This window comes from Lampetra fluviatilis, chromosome 3, assembly GCF_964198595.1.
Source record: "Lampetra fluviatilis chromosome 3, kcLamFluv1.1, whole genome shotgun sequence".
Taxonomy (NCBI): Eukaryota; Metazoa; Chordata; class Hyperoartia; order Petromyzontiformes; family Petromyzontidae; genus Lampetra; species Lampetra fluviatilis.
Window position 1 is genome coordinate 31,576,622 of NC_136277.1, and position 15,801 is coordinate 31,592,422.

The following is a 15,801-nucleotide window of genomic DNA, read 5'->3' on the forward strand; positions in this document are numbered from 1 at the left end:
AACCTCCACCTCCCCCCCCCAACCTCCACCTCCCCCCCCCCAACCTCCACCTCCCCCCCCCCAACCTCCACCTCCCCCCCCCAACCTCCACCTCCCCCCCAACCTCCACCTCCCCCCCCCAACCTCCACCTCCCCCCCCCCAACCTCCACCTCCCCCCCCCAACCTCCACCTCCCCCCCCCAAACCTCCACCTCCCCCCCCAACCTCCACCTCCCCCCCCCCCAACCTCCACCTCCCCCCCCCCAACCTCCACCTCTCCCAACCTCCACCTCCCCCCCCAACCTCCACCTCCCCCCCCCAACCTCCACCCCCCCCCAACCTCCACCTCTCCCAACCTCCACCTCCCCCCCCCAACCTCCACCTCCCCCCCCCAACCTCCACCTCCCCCCCCCCAACCTCCACCTCCCCCCCCCAACCTCCACCTCCCCCCCCCAACCTCCACCTCCCCCCCCCAACCTCCACTTCCCACCTCCACCTCCCCCCCCTCCACCTCCCCCCCCCCTCCACCTCCCCCCCCACCTCCACCTCCCCCCCCCTCCACCTCCCCCCCACCTCCACCTCCCCCCCCCACCTCCACCTCCCCCACTTCCCCCTCCCCACCTCCCCCACCCCACCCACTTACCCCACTCCGGCGATTTGAGCTCAACAGAGCAAAGCGGCAAAGCCACAGTGGGCACGGTTGAACTGTCGTTGGGAAATGCGGACCAATGTATTTTTGGAGTGAGAATATAAAAACAAATTCTCTCCCCTTCTTTCGGGTATAGTTCGAACAAAGGAGAAAAGGGTCCGCGATTCACCTCGTTAATTTGCAGTTGAGTTGGCACACAATGTGGATTGACCATCACCATCAGCCGGAGGCAAGCCTCAACAAGCCGTTGATATCCCACGCTCCTGTTATGTAATAATCCACCTCGCACGATTAATATAGCTGTCCAAGTTGCAAGCATGTTTTAAAAAACAGTACTGAATTATTTAGCAATTTAGTATTTTTATTGTTTAAGTGTATAAACACACTATACAATTATTTCCCAAACACATCCGTTGTCAAAAAGCATAGAAACGACTATCCCCTCCCCTCAACGTATGCTGTTGGCGAGCACACTAGGAAGGCACACGAGGGGGTTGCCATAACCACACCCAGCCACCTTTGTCTCCCCAGTGCTAATGTTTACACAAAGCACCAAGCAATTATTTAAAGATGTGTGGCAATGCATACGAGCAAACGTGTGCACACATCCAACGTTATTTGTAAATAACATGCACGGTTGTTTTATAAGGTGCACACAATTATACCTTTAGGTTATGTACTATTATTCAGTCGTCACAACGTGATGGTACATTGTTTTAACATAAAATAAAAACAGCACACAATTTCACATTGAATCGCCACTAGATTCACACTAGCAGTTGAACATTCAATCATAGGAATATAAGGTGCTCATTGATGTGGCAGTCGTATACAATGAAGACAAAGCACCCCCCAACACTACTTTAATGATGTGCTTTATTGTAATGGGTATTATCTTTTACATTGCACACAACCATAGTCAATAAGTTACAATTTATTAATGAATCTATACTGTACATGAGCCAGCTACGGACTGAACGAGACGCACAATTAAATACGAATTAATTTCCAAAGCCAAAGATATACAACGACCGGGCCAGCATGGGCGTGCAAAGTGCTCACGATTCTCAATTGCGACGAATCGCCACAGCGCCGCCAAGGAGTTGACACGGTGTTTCACGTGGTTACAACAACAGCAACAACAAAAGTCACATGGTCAAAAGAGTCCCTTTGCGGTAGCATAAGTTATGGCGAGGATGTTTGTAAACAACAAAAACAAGTTTTTTTTTCTTCTTTCAAACTGTAATCGTGAGACATCCGTGTACGAATCTTGCACAGTATACTAAGCAAGCGCACGTACTTAGCCACGGTGTACGGCGTGTAACTCTGATGCTCATATCTTGAGAGTGGTAGTCATAGCATTATTCATTTGAAGGCTTAAGGAGGGTCAATTCAATTTGGCAAAAACAAAATACCAACACATTTCTTTAAATTGAGGCATTGTATGGACAAACTAGAGGCTTCTCACACATTACCACAGCATCACTAGAAATCCTGCCTTACGTTTCCCAACTTGTAAGCAGCATTTTGAAATTATTTTTCTCTTATCAGTTGTAAACTAAATACACCCCTGCAGTTCCGATGTGGTAGCAAGTAACGTTTATGGATCGGTACCGCCTCATCTTAAAATCCGGACATGGCCTTCTGAATGTGAAATGTGTCATGGGTTAAAATCATTAGTGCTCGGTTCATACGTTAGGTAAAATACAACTGCATCGTCACTCCCTCCTTCAATTGCACTACTAAATTTAAAATAGTGTTACTACAATCAGTGCACCTAATTTGTTCAATCTCATCAAAATGAAAACTTTCCTCTCGGACACGCAATACTTACTTCTTCGCGTTACGTTGTATTCACTCGCAATATACAGGGGCCCCGATGCCTTCAATAATTGAAATACCGTTTACACGCTACGTTATAGTTGAATAAACTGCGGGACATCCGTTGCACGATTAAACTGCAGCCACAAGGTGGCACACGCGAGGGAAGGTCGGTAGCATTTTATGCAGCCTCAACGTCGAACTCCAGAGGGAAGGCAGCTTCAACAACATCCCATCAAAGTGCCCGCCCCCTCTTCGAATGTGCGGTCATCACGTGAAAGGATCTCGGGTTTAGCTCTGCGTTAGCCACTTACGCGGGGCCATTCCGCAACGCGAAGGGTTCCGCTTCGTCTGCGAGAGATCCCGAGAGGATGCATTGGGTCGCGTGACGGGACGCGACAGCAGTGGCACGATCGGGATAACATTGCGAAGAATAAATATTACACGAAAATTAACGAGTACAATCAAATTCCCATCGGACGGTCCCTTATAATTCCTGGGATTCAGAAGGTACTGCCTGGGAATGGACAGGCCACACCAAGGCATGCTACTAAGCCATGAGACAGGGCACGTGCTACAGAATACACGGCAGTTTGTGTCGTCCGTTCCGCAGACTGCATGCGGCCTTACTTGCACAGCAAAGCAACGTTGGTCTACACCTCGGGCAGGGGAGCGGCTAAGGGATTATTATACCGTGTACAATAGGATGTGCCTATATTTAGACAGAAAAAAATACTCAACACTTTGATTCAGTGCTTATCGACGAGCCTTTCGAGGATCATACCCTGCTCCAGGAAGCATTCGTCACCCTTTTTCTCGCCATCGCAAGAAAGCCGCAGTTACGTTCCGCAAAACGGCCCTTGTGGGAAGGTGAACAAACAACTTCTGGGCTCTGCCCATCGATTTATCGCGCGCCGGAACCCGTCCCATCGCGAGCGGCACCGCAACTCGACCCGGGGTCTAACAGTGCACCCAGGGGAGAGCATTTAACGCGACGTTACGGTTATTTTTGTCGCACTATCGTTTACTATCTGGAGTAATTTTAGACAAATTACATTGCCTAACATGCATATCCTGACACCAGAAGATGAGTTCCCTTTGAGTGAGATTCCTGGTAATGAATGCATTTAATCAATAAGTCCTTGTTACGTGGGTTCAAACACAACGATGTATTAATTGGTTATCATATTTGGCATTTAGTCAAACGGCAATAGTGCTTCAATCCGCAAATGAAAATCTAAATGTTTAAAACGTCGGCGTGTGTTGTACAAGCGGACATCCCTTGCCGGGATCACTTAAAATGCAACTCTAACCCTCTACGTACAAAAACGCACAGCCACACTTAAACCTACCTCAGCAGCGATATCTTCAGTGTATGAACCTAAAATACGCGACTTGCCGTCCATACACGACGACAGAAAAAGTCGGCAAAATCGAAATCGTTACCAATACCACGACAGGGCCAGTCGAGCGCCGCAACGATGACCACCCCCCAACCCCGGTCACGCCGCGACCCACGGGAGGACCTGCGGCGCTAGTGCTCGCTGTCCTCCACCGGTGAGACGAAGCCGGCGGCGCCGGGGGCGGGCGCCGGCCCCTCCTGCCCACCCTGTGCACGGCACAGGAGCCGCCCGGGGACGGCCGCGCCCGTCGCCCGCGGAACGTCGCCCCGGCGGACGCTCGGCTGCCCGCCATCGGCCGCCGCGTGGTGGCAGAGCGCCGTCACCTCCCTGCCACCACCACCGCCGCCGCCGCCGCCACCGCCGCCGCCGCCGGAGCCCCCGAAGCCGGAAACGAGAGTCGGAAAGAGATTTACAAAATGAGAAACTCGCAATCGGTTTGCGTGCAGGTGCTAGGTGGATTGTCGCGTCGAAGGATTGTGGTGGTGTCGGCCTGCGGAGGGCTTTTAGCCGTCAGTGGAATGGACAATGACTGCTGATGATGACGACGACGGTGTTGAGCCCGCGGGCCTCGGTGCGTTTTGTTTGTTGAGGTGACGACAGAGCGGCGACCAAGGAATGGGACGCATCCAAGGGAAGGTCCACCGGGGAGATGGAGCGAAGAAATCAACTTGTGTGCTAGATGGATTATTGCATTGCAGGTCTGTGATGGCGGAGGGTTTGCAGTGGCCTTCATTGAGCAGTGGATTAACCATAACCAATGATGATGATTACAAAAAATATAACTACAGTGATGAGATTATCGATAAACCAATACAGGACAATCACATCAGCCAGCCAACCAACCTAGGAAGGAGCATCGGCAGCAGAGACTGACGGTGATGAAGATAATATTGAAGTTCAGCAAGTCTGGGCTAGCAGACCCACTGCTAGACATCTGTGGCTACAGAAGCAAGGAATCCTCAAAACCATTAAACTAAAATCCTACGACCAGCAGCAGCAGTTCATCATCATCATTATGAGCCATGGTCAACCCGCTGCTGGATGAACGCCTGCCCAAGTCTTCGCCAGCCACAGCAGCTCACCTGACTCTGTCCTCACGGCTTTCAGTGGAGCCTCGTTCCCGTGGCGATGCCTCGTGAGCGGCGAGCGATTGGGCGCCTGCGGTCGCCCCTGCGGGGACAGAACCGCCGTTGTCGGGGCTCGGGGTAGCTTGGTTGGTCTCCGTGGCGACCGGCAGGCTGGTAACGAGGCCGAACGCTGACATGTCCAAGCCGAGCCAGCTGGAGGGCAGCCTGGAATGAGGCCCCCACGTTGTTGTTGTTGCCAAAACGACAACAAACAGTGCGACAAACGGTTAAAATGTATCTCTCTCCGTGTGTTGTCTAGTCAGGGCCGTACAATCATTTATTGAAACGGAATGCACAAAATGAGCGAGGCACTCACGCAGCGATTACACAGGAATTTGACACACTTGTCCCTAACACTGCCCTAAAGTGGAAAACATATATAACAGCTGTGACGTTTTGACCAAAATGACCTTCCTTCAACCCAGAAAGAGCCCTCAAATCTCTGTTATGAGAGACATCTCTCTGCTGTGTGTGTAGGTGTGTTGAACTTCTTCCGTGCCGTACATAGCCAACCGTACAAATCGGTGGGGGTGCATGCGCAGCCAACCTTGTTAATCGGTGGGCGTGCGTGTGTAGCCAACCTTGTTAATCGGTGGGGGTGCGTGTGTAGCCAACCTTGTTAATCGGTGGGGGTGCGTGTGTAGCCAACCTTGTTAATCGGTGGGGGTGCGTGTGTAGCCAACCTTGTTAATCGGTGGGGGTGCGTGTGTAGCCAACCTTGTTAATCGGTGGGGGTGCGTGTGTAGCCAACCTTGTTAATCGGTGGGGGTGCGTGTGTAGCCAACCTTGTTAATCGGTGGGGGTGCGTGTGTAGCCAACCTTGTTAATCGGTGGGGGTGCGTGTGTAGCCAACCTTGTTAATCGGTGGGGGTGCGTGTGTAGCCAACCTTGTTAATCGGTGGGGGTGCGTGTGTAGCCAACCTTGTTAATCGGTGGGGGTGCGTGTGTAGCCAACCTTGTTAATCGGTGGGGGTGCGTGTGTAGCCAACCTTGTTAATCGGTGGGGGTGCGTGTGTAGCCAACCTTGTTAATCGGTGGGGGTGCGTGTGTAGCCAACCTTGTTAATCGGTGGGGGTGCGTGTGTAGCCAACCGTGCCCAAAACATCGTTTTTCTAGATTAAGGCCACAGTGGACAAATATTTCGAGTTTTTTTTGATCGTGCACAGCTACCAAAGCAATATGAAAAAGTACATTCGTATATTTTTGAGTAATTATTTACGAAAAAAATAATGATAAACCCAAGAAGAGTAAGTTAATTTAATATTTTGCCCCTGAATTCGTGATTTTATTGTCTCCATCAAGCTGACGTGCCGGTCAAAGTAGTTAAACTTCGATTTAATAAAAAAATGCCACAGCCGATAACTGTAGCGACACAACCACCGCACTCTACGATAGCTGGCGCCAAACTTTTCCACACACCCTCCTGCATGGCCTTTTACTTCGGAATGGAAAGAGGGGTTATTGCCCCTTGATCTGACCTAAAACGACTCCGTGACCCGTTCGCTTGCCTGTTGATCTGGGGTGACGTCAGCGTCTGCACATCCTTTGCATTCTTCTGCTGCTGCTGCTGCCTGTGAGGGCTCGCGCCGAAGAGACGACCCAGCCACAGGACGGCCGGCGGCGGCGGCGGAGCTTCCACATCGCCTCCGCGCCTCTCCACTGCCTGGCCCCCCTCAGGTGGCTTGTCAAGGTCATCCGAGTCTGGGGGGCTTCGCAGCCACCCTCGTTTCTTCTGCCCGGCTACCGTGTCGGAAGGCGGCGTCTTCTTCAAATAATCCTGCCCGCCGCTTTTGCGAGTGGGCTCCCTGGACACCCTGAAGGCGTCCGGCGTGGGAAGCTTTTCCTTGCCGCCCTGCGCAAAATTCCTCCCGTCGGGCGAATGCCCTTTGTGCGGCTCTGCGCTTTTCGAAATTTGCTTTTCCGGCGGCTCGCCCGCTTTCACGTACGTGAACGAGTGAGGCCTGTTCCACCTGGAAAACCTCGGCCCCCCGCCCTCTCGTTCTGCAGTCAGATAAATCTGAGAGCTCTCCTTGAGCTGTTGCCACCAGTCTACGTTCTTCGACTGCCACTGGCTCGACGTCGGCTGCGTGTTGCTCACGGCAGCAGGACTGCAAGCGCCGGCGCATTCCTCTTCTTTCCGCACCAAAGAATGCTCCGCGCTACTTTCGCCGCCTTCCTGAGGCTTCTCCGCCTCCTGGCTCTGCATGCCGGAAGCCGAATGTTTGCACTCCGCGCACGTCACCATCTGATTGGGCGCTTTATCGATCTCAGCGTCATCCCGTAACGCGGAAACGTTGCGCAACGCGCACTGTTCGGCGGCAGCCGAGCGTTTCTGCCTTCCCACGTCACCTTCCACCACGTCGTCCCTCGGCTCCTGGCACGAGCTGTACAACGACTGCTCCTGCTCGGGGTTGAAACCTTCAGGGTCCTTCTCGCTACGATCCGACAGGCCGACGGCGGCCACGCGATCATCCCCTCCGTCGGGCGACACGTCCGACCCCCGCACCCCTGTGTCCGCCGCCAGCTCGTTCATCGTGCGACCTACGACCCCTTCGCCAGGCACGGCGGCGGCGACGGTGGCGGCGTCGGTCGCGTCAGCAGCGCCAGCGGCAGTGGCGTTGCTCCAGTTGCGCATAAACTGGAAGGTGGAGTGCACCGAGCGCTGGAGATTCTCGAACTGGCTGCGCAGTCGCTCGTGCTGCCGGATCTGCTCGTGCTGCTGCTCCCCCGACGCGACCTCAAAGCGCTCGTCCAGCCGGAACGGGAGCAGCGCCAGCGGCTGCAGCAGCAGCACGAGCTCGTCGACGAGCGGGGCGCACGCGCCGTTCGGCATCGCGAGGAAGCCTTCGGGCAGGTAGTGCGTGGTTAGTATACCTGCGCGCACACGGACAGGGGGCGCAGTGAGACGCAGGCATCGATTCATTGGTCAGGACGCGCGGCCGGTGTGAATGTCGGAGGTGGAGAGGACGCGTTATTAGCGCTGGCGGGTCGTGGTTGGCATGGGCCCTGGTGCAACGAATGAAATAGGGCCCCATGTCCAATTTTCCCCACCTGTCCGATGTGCCCCACCTCCTCCCACCCCTTCGTAGCCCGGCACCTGGGCTCCTCCGGCCCATGGGGCTTGGTGCAGTTGCACCGCCTGCGCACTCGATAGCTACGTCGCTGATTGTATTTTTTTCTTTACGACAGGGGAAATAATGTACGCATATATTAAGCACAAAAGTGATTTTTTTTTTCTGTTGACAGTCTGTGTACCTTCGTGATTGTGCAGGTAGTTGATCCAGAAATCCAGGGACTTCATGCTGTGGATATGAAGACAAATTAGAATAACACCAGGCACAAGTGTTGAACAAAACAGGTTCTAAAATATCATGTGCATGCACGCATAATGCAAAAATTTCCATCACGCGCTTGTCTTTGGAAGTATTTAGTCATCGGTATGGAAGCCGATGGGCACCTATTAGGGTGAAACACCTTTGCATATTTTCAAATTATCCATTTTTGCTTTTGGTTGTGTCTGCGAGCTTTGGACATCGCTCTGATCAATTTGGCCAGATTTCAATGGGTTAGGTCTGCATCGCAACACAACTTTCTACTGCAGTATGGTTGACAATGGATCATCTTCATTGGCGTTATAGATCCCCTCCCATTGCAGACCAATGGAAGAATGGAGCCAGTTGATGAACACTTTCAACCTTAGTTGGAAAGCAAGACTAAAATATATCAATATAAATGTTTACTCAGAAGTGGCATTTTGACACAAGCAAGCTCCCACATTTGTGGCACGCGGTGGAGGTGGTGGTGACAATGGTGGTGGTGGTGGCGGTGGTGGAGGTGGTGGCGGTGATGGAGGTGGTGGTGGTAGTGGCGGAAGTGGCGGTGGTGATGGTGGGGAACGAGGCACGGGAGCGGTTGGCTCAGCACACTTACTTGAGCAGGCCGAGGATGAAGGCGTTGAAGCGCATGCTCTGGCTGCTCAGCTCCGTGAGCTGACACAGGTGCTGGTATAGGCCATGCAGTCTCTTGGTTGAGGGACCTGGGCCGTCAGCGGTCAACATCAACACGAGGTACGACAGTTCCGCTTTGCGACTGGGCTGGTTTAACCAGACCTCATGTTGGAAGACAGAATACCAAGCCTCTAAAATTGGCTGTAGCTTACACAAGAATATTAACTTTCGGCAAATGTGACCAGATTTCAATGTGGAGATGCATGGTGGAGATGGAATGACAAATCAGCCTTGGGTACGGAAGGATGTAAATACACGGGCCATGTGTGGAGGATTGTTTGACACAATGTTGAAGCTTCATTCATTACAAAAACTTAACAATGATAATTAGTCAAATGTTGCCACATTTGTCGTATTCAATTTAAAAAGCGGAAAATGACATCACAGCACGTATGTTGAACTTCTTTCGCACCGTATGTAACCAACCTTGCTAATGGGAGGTGCGTTACCAAAACGCATCTGCATCTGGGTGACATCATAGAGTGGCCTGACGACAACAACCATAACTTTTAAATATTTCTTTCTACTTCACCAAAGCTTTCTAACTCAAGCTAGACACCGCGAGACCCGCGGGCTAGGAACGTGACTGCAAAATAAGTGCCGGATCTTTATGTTGTGTGACGCATCTTTCATTAATCAGAGACGCAAGCGCACCGAGCTGCGTGGAAGACTCCACGACGCTCCAGGGGGTGTTTCTTCGTCGGCCGACGATGAGGTCCAGGAGGTGAGGCCTCAGGCCATCCTTGAGTATGTTGTTTAGCGCAGGACACAGGTACTTGAGTACCAGGTGGCCCACGTTGGGACTCACCGAGCTGTCGCCGAGCTTAGCCTACACCACCGATGTGAGGACACACGCACGCGCAACCAAGACAAGAGATCCCCCGTGTAGCCTTTCACAGTCTGTTGGTTGCAAGTGCCGTCAGCGATAACCTATTAATGCCAGTGTGGCCAGCGGTACCACGTCCGGCCGCCTTTGTTTCCCAAGTGCTGATGTTTTTACACACCTCACTCGACACCCTTTTAAGACCGAAACGATATAGGTGAGGCACATGATCGGTTCAGCTATCACTCGCCGCTCATGTTAGCTGTGGCCGGGAATCGAATTCCGGTCACCGGGTTTGTAGCGCAGTGCACCAACCACCATGCCAGCGCGTCACGAACCCAACACGCACACAGGTGGACACGCACGGGCTCACCAACACAACCACACAATAAGAGGCAGACACATCACCACAGCCCAACGAACACAACCACAATAAGTACACGAGGACACCCGCACCGAGTCATTGACAAGCAAGGCCATGGGCTGAAAAAAAAAAAACTATAGTTCTACACAACTTAATTTATAGTCGTTTTCGACATTAACTTCATACGTGGGTGCGTTGTTAAATGTGTTCCTTGCCTTCACCCCTGCGTCTCGAGTGGTTCCAAAATGAGCCACGATCAGGTCAATCGCAGAATTCACCGTCTGCACGAGCGCTGCAAGGAAAACAAAAAGTGTTCACGCCAACACCTGTCAGGCAGTAATTACGCAAGGCTGACGATAATTTTTAATAGTTTATGTTTTTATCACCATTCGCATCCCATATGCGCTGTTCGGAATTAGGTCATGTGGCAAATCTGTCCATTGAGGTGTCATTGACATGAATGAGGTAGCAATTTCTTACAAGATGTGATCCGTGACCCGATATTGTGGCTTATTGGTGCTGTCGCTATCTATCAGCTGTGCAATTTTCAAGACCCCATGGCGTGAAGCGAGCCCCGTTTATAAAATCATGTGGACTGACAAGTGCCATCAGGGAGGGATGTGAAGAGACATCGGTGAGCCCTGGCAGTAACCTATTAACCTTTAACCTCACCGGGCTTCCCAGGAGCCATAACTCATGTTTCAGTGACAGTGCACCTTCGTTAGCGAGAGATTTAATGAGTACAAATCAGTTCCAGCTGGCAGCAAGATGTTAACTCCCTCGCCTGGTATGCACGAGGTCGTGGGTTCGATCCCGACCCTGACGCCTGTATATTTGGAGTTTTTCTCTCTCACCGTGGTCGCGTGGATTTTTCTCCGGGCCCTCTGGTTTTCCCCTCCACATTTAGAATCAACATCACGCGTTTAGAGTATTTGGCTGCTTTAAATGTCCACACAATAAGCTACTTCGTTGAGCTACCATGTGACAGCCAAGTCGCTTCTGAAAAAGAGCTGTATGATCTCAGTGGGCCTCACCTGGTAAAACTAAAATCGTAAAAACTAGTTTTATACTCCAGGACGTCTCAAGAGGGCCTCAACAGTCGGCGGCAGCTTGGCACGACCTTCATCACGAGGCGGATGGACCACGGCCGCCGATGGAATCCAGCGCGGCGCCATGCTCACCTCTCTTCTCCAGAAGATCGATGGACGTGGACGAGTCTGAGTCGTCGGGACTCAGGCAGAACTCGTGCGGTGGCCGCTCCGCCATCGAGAAGTAGTCAGGGCAGAAGTCGCTGTAGTAGGCCTGCAGCGGCCTCGCGGATGGACCTGGGGCCCAACGGACGCACGCCACGGGGGGGGGGGGGGGGGTGTGCTTAGGGCACGACAGACCTCGACGATCCCTCGAGGGTGGCACCGCCGGTCCTCGAGGCAGCAAAACATTGGCGACTGAACGCCAGAGGACGTTTAAGCGTGAAGAGGAGTTAAGAGCCATAGGCAGTGTTTTCACGTGGTCCGTGTGCAATTGGTCAGTCCTTATGCTTCTGCGTGCTCGGTCACCGCACAGCAGTATCACCTGGGGTGGGCCGTAGTACCCTGGGCATGCACGCGAGTGACACTGGTGGGGCTGTAGTACCCTGGGTCTGCAAGTGAGTGGCGCTGGTGGGGCCGTAGTACCCTGCGCATGCGCGCGAGTGACGCTGGGGCCGGTAGTACCCTGGGCATGCACGCGAGTGACACTGGTGGGGCTGTAGTACCCTGGGTCTGCAAGTGAGTGGTGCTGATGGGGCCGTAGTACCCTGGGTTTGTAAGTGAGCGGTTGCGAGTGCGAGCGGCGCTGGGGGGGGGGTGTAGTACCCTGGGTCTGTGAGCGAGCGGTGCGAGTGGCACTGGGGGAGGCGTAGTACCCTGGGTGTGCGCGCGCGTTCGGGAGGCCCACGAGCTGCTCCCGCGGTGAGGGAACGAGCCGCAGCGCACGGCCGGCGAGCTCGAGGAGCGGCAGCCCCGCCGCCCGTGCCACAGCACTTCCAGGTCGGAGGCTGCGCCGGTAGGCGGGGGAGACACCAAAATGCACAATGGGGTACAGGCGCAGCCCTGCAATTTTCTGCACACGCCACTGCCGGTGAATGGGCCCTCCAACCAGAGGGAGCTCTAGAGAGCCCCTCCAGGTGATCTTTGATTTTTCCCCTCCACGGTATTTGGCTGCTATACGTTTCGATGCGTTGATAAGCAACTTTGTTGAGCTATCATTTGTGATAGCCAGGTCGCTTCTGAAAAAGAGCTATATAGCTCAATAAGCCTTACCTGCTAAAACAAGTTTAAATAGTTTAGTTTTAGTTAAATTGGCCTACTCTTCCACACTGCCAGGACGGCCTGCAGCAGGTAGGAGTGCCCACACTTTACCCCACCACACACCATCCACCAATTGAGCAATTGTGGTGCGCACATGTATACTGCGAAATGGACAGAGGATTCACCGTCGTTTACAACTGCTATGCCAGTAGATCGAACGTCCAGTGTGCTGCCAACCATTAGAACATGGCAGCACACACATACCGGTCAGTAAATAGAAATAATATCTGAGCAGAGGTATTTAGTAATTGCACTCGGAAACATGTTCAAAATTCTCCACTAAATAGGCAATGGCTAATGCACATTTATTCAAGACTGTTATTTATATATTTAAACAGCCTCCAAAAAACCCAAACAATGGCTCAAACCCAAAATAATCGACGATATTAAGCGGGGATTAATTTATCGTGAATATCTTTCAGGTATTAAGCCGTGATTGTAAGTAACAACAATGCTGTCGCTTGCACAAAGCATGTGGCTTTAACATTAAGAAAATAAAATGCCACAAATTTTTTAATAAATGGAAATGCGACAGAGAGCAATGGATCAAAACGTTCAAGAGAACTGCACAGAAGAAGATTAGTTGTACCGGGCTGTATCAGCGTCCCTTGGCTGGCTCTTGAGTTGGCGCAGCTGCTGTGAAATCTTCCACCGTCTCCTACCCTCTCAGCAGCTGGACCATCCCTGAGCGGCCTCGGCGCCTCAGAGCCACCCCACCGCGTCTCCGCCAGGTGCCTGGCGGTGGCGGCGGCGGCGGCTCGTTGCGAGTGACCCTGAGGAGGCCCGAGTGCACCGGAGTTCGCCTGCAAGGACGTGAACCTCGGCGATCGCTTCAGAGGCTGCGGCCGCCACGTCTCCCCCCCCCCAAAAACCCCTCCGCCCGAGCCACCGGCCTTCGGCGACGCGCCAAACGCGGCCGGCGCTGCGACCGAGTCGCCCAGGAATCCGCCCGGCTTCGAAGACGAGTACCTTCCCGGCACGCTCGAGCCGGCGGGCGATTGCTCCGCGCTACTGTCGCCGGCGAGGGCCAGGCCGCACGAGTACGTCGCGATGGTGGGCGGGTACGACGAGCTGCGCGGCGGCGGCGGTGGTTGCGACGGCAGCGGCGCACCGGCGGCGGCGGCCCGAGTCGGGGAAGCCGACGCCAGCAGCAGGAGGTCGGCCCGAATGGGCGACAGGCTGCCGAGCGGCGAGGGGCGGATAGCGCCGGGGGGCGGGCGCCAGCGCCTCCGCGAGCGGCACTCGCACACCAGGCTCTGCCGCGCCGTCCCCACCGAAAGCGCTGCTGGCGCCGCGCCTCCGTCCGAGTTCCACTGGTCGCTGTCGCTACCGCTGTCCCTGGCGTCGGCCGCCTGCTGCGCTGACCTCGCCGCTCCGTCGCCTCCGTCGTCCCCCAACGACTGCTGCAGCGCGACGTCCCGCGAGCTCTGCGAGCCGCCCAGCGACTGCGAGGACCCCAAGGCGGCCAGGCGGGTGCCCGTCAGGGTCGGGCGAGAGATCTGCAGCGGAAGCTGACCGCCGGGGTGGCCCAGGGGCGCCGACCGGCCGTGGGCGGCGCTCGCCGGGGGCGGGGGGCCGCCGCTCCCCGCCGGGTCCGACGCCGGCGGCTGCGGCTGCCCGCGAGCGAGCGGGAGGGCGGCGCTCGGCTGCTGCGGAGCGCCGCGGGCGGGCCGGACGGGACGGGCAGCGAGCTGTCGGCTCAGGTGGTGGTGCAGGATGAAGGGCTGGATGGGCAGCGTCGTGGGCCTATGCTCTTTGCCGTATTGCGTCGGTGTCGTTGTTTTTGCACACGGATTTGTGCCCAAGCCTGAGCACGGAAAGGAGAAAAAGGGAACATTCAGGCAGATGAAAGGGGAAGAAGGCACCGTACTCTAATGAGCCCAATGGAAACACACAGATAACCTCAACTGACAGCTGCAGGGAGAGTTAAGTTAATTATTTGCATTCATAGGGCAATTGCTTCCGTAACTAAAAGCGTCTTATGCATATGTGTTGAACTTCTTTTGCACCGTACGTAGCCTTACAACACACAATCGTCTCAGAAATTCCAATGCCCGACTGCGGTCCAGCGAAGAGGACCCCCACAGTGGCAGCTGTCCCTGGGCGGCACAAGTCGAACGCAGCACCGGCCAGCAAACAGGCCTCGGGGTCTTCCGATGGCAGAGCAAAAGATTTCCCCCGTGGCTTTACGCTGCCGTGGCTGCTGTTCCCCGGGCCATTAGGGGTAATACGCCGCAGCTGTGCACGGCGAGTCGGAAGAAGCGCACACTCGACTCGGCCACATGAATCTTTTATCAGCCCACGTTTAGTGTCTTCCGGGCTTGCCACAGAAATATCAGAATTCCCGTCGAAGCGTAACCATCAGGCTACTACAGTATCCTCATCTTGGCTTCTTGTGCCGTGCTGAGCACACGATGGATGAATCGTAACACGCCCTCGAGCGCAGCTAACAAGCGTCGTTGTCATCATCATTTAAGATTTTTTTTTTTTTCCCACGCTTTAAATGTTTAAATTACCAGCACATTAGTCCCGTAGTCAAAATGATAACTTTGGTGAGTGCATTAGAACTGTACTGTACTTATGGAACAAAAAAAGGACACTCCCACCCCCGCTCGTGTTGCACAAACCTCCCATGAACCCGAATTCAGAAAATAAAGACACGTAAATGATGGTGGCGTGTTAAAGTAGCTATATCACAACCTTTATAATGCATAAGTAGGGGCTGGGCAGCCTAGGTGGGTGAACAATTGGCCGTGTCAGAGCATTGAGCCGGAGAACTGGGTTCGAATCTAGGTGTCCAAGTCCAACACCAGGAGCTCTTGAGTTGACCATGTCAGATCAGTCACCAATGCACACACACACACACGCACAACAAAAACAACCCCGCAGGTTATTCCATTCGGTTTTCACTTAAATCGGCTCATTCATTTGGCTCCGAGTATTAAAATGCAGTATTTCAGTTTGCTATGCAGGGCCTATTATAAAGGCGTGCCCCATCATGAGTGTAGGTAAAGAGGCCCCACAAAGCCTGGTCCGGTCAGCAACGTCAGCTTCTATGCTCCAGGTGGTGCACTGCTGGCTGCCAGAGTTCCAAAGGAAAACACAATTCATCTCATGAAATGCCTTAATTCACCGGGAATAATAACAGTAATATTCTAACTGGGAAGGGGGGAAAAAATCCCAAACACGTATATATACAAGGACAAAGATCCTCCGTATAGCCTTAACAGACTGTTGGGGCAAGTGCTGTTAGCGAGCACCTATGAAGGCCGGAACGGCA

At 53.7% G+C, this 15,801-nt stretch overlaps 1 protein-coding gene across 3 annotated transcripts in view; it reads right to left on the reverse strand.

Moving 5' to 3' along the window:
• Positions 1 to 1,486: 1,486 nt before the first annotated feature.
• The window catches only part of LOC144931008 (uncharacterized), a 39,616-nt gene continuing 25,301 nt past the window's right edge, over positions 1,487 to 15,801 (reverse strand). For all 3 annotated transcript variants that reach the window (XM_078854866.1, XM_078854867.1, XM_078854868.1), the window contains 10 exons: positions 13,111 to 14,328; positions 12,077 to 12,208; positions 11,355 to 11,498; positions 10,389 to 10,465; positions 9,641 to 9,815; positions 8,910 to 9,015; positions 8,235 to 8,281; positions 6,488 to 7,853; positions 4,935 to 5,144; positions 1,487 to 4,179 (listed from right to left, as the gene is read on the reverse strand). In XM_078854866.1, coding sequence (XP_078710992.1) covers positions 3,984 to 4,179; positions 4,935 to 5,144; positions 6,488 to 7,853; positions 8,235 to 8,281; positions 8,910 to 9,015; positions 9,641 to 9,815; positions 10,389 to 10,465; positions 11,355 to 11,498; positions 12,077 to 12,208; positions 13,111 to 14,328 — 3,671 coding nt within the window. In that variant the 3' untranslated portion in view covers positions 1,487 to 3,983. The remainder of the gene's footprint in view (positions 4,180 to 4,934; positions 5,145 to 6,487; positions 7,854 to 8,234; positions 8,282 to 8,909; positions 9,016 to 9,640; positions 9,816 to 10,388; positions 10,466 to 11,354; positions 11,499 to 12,076; positions 12,209 to 13,110; positions 14,329 to 15,801) is intronic.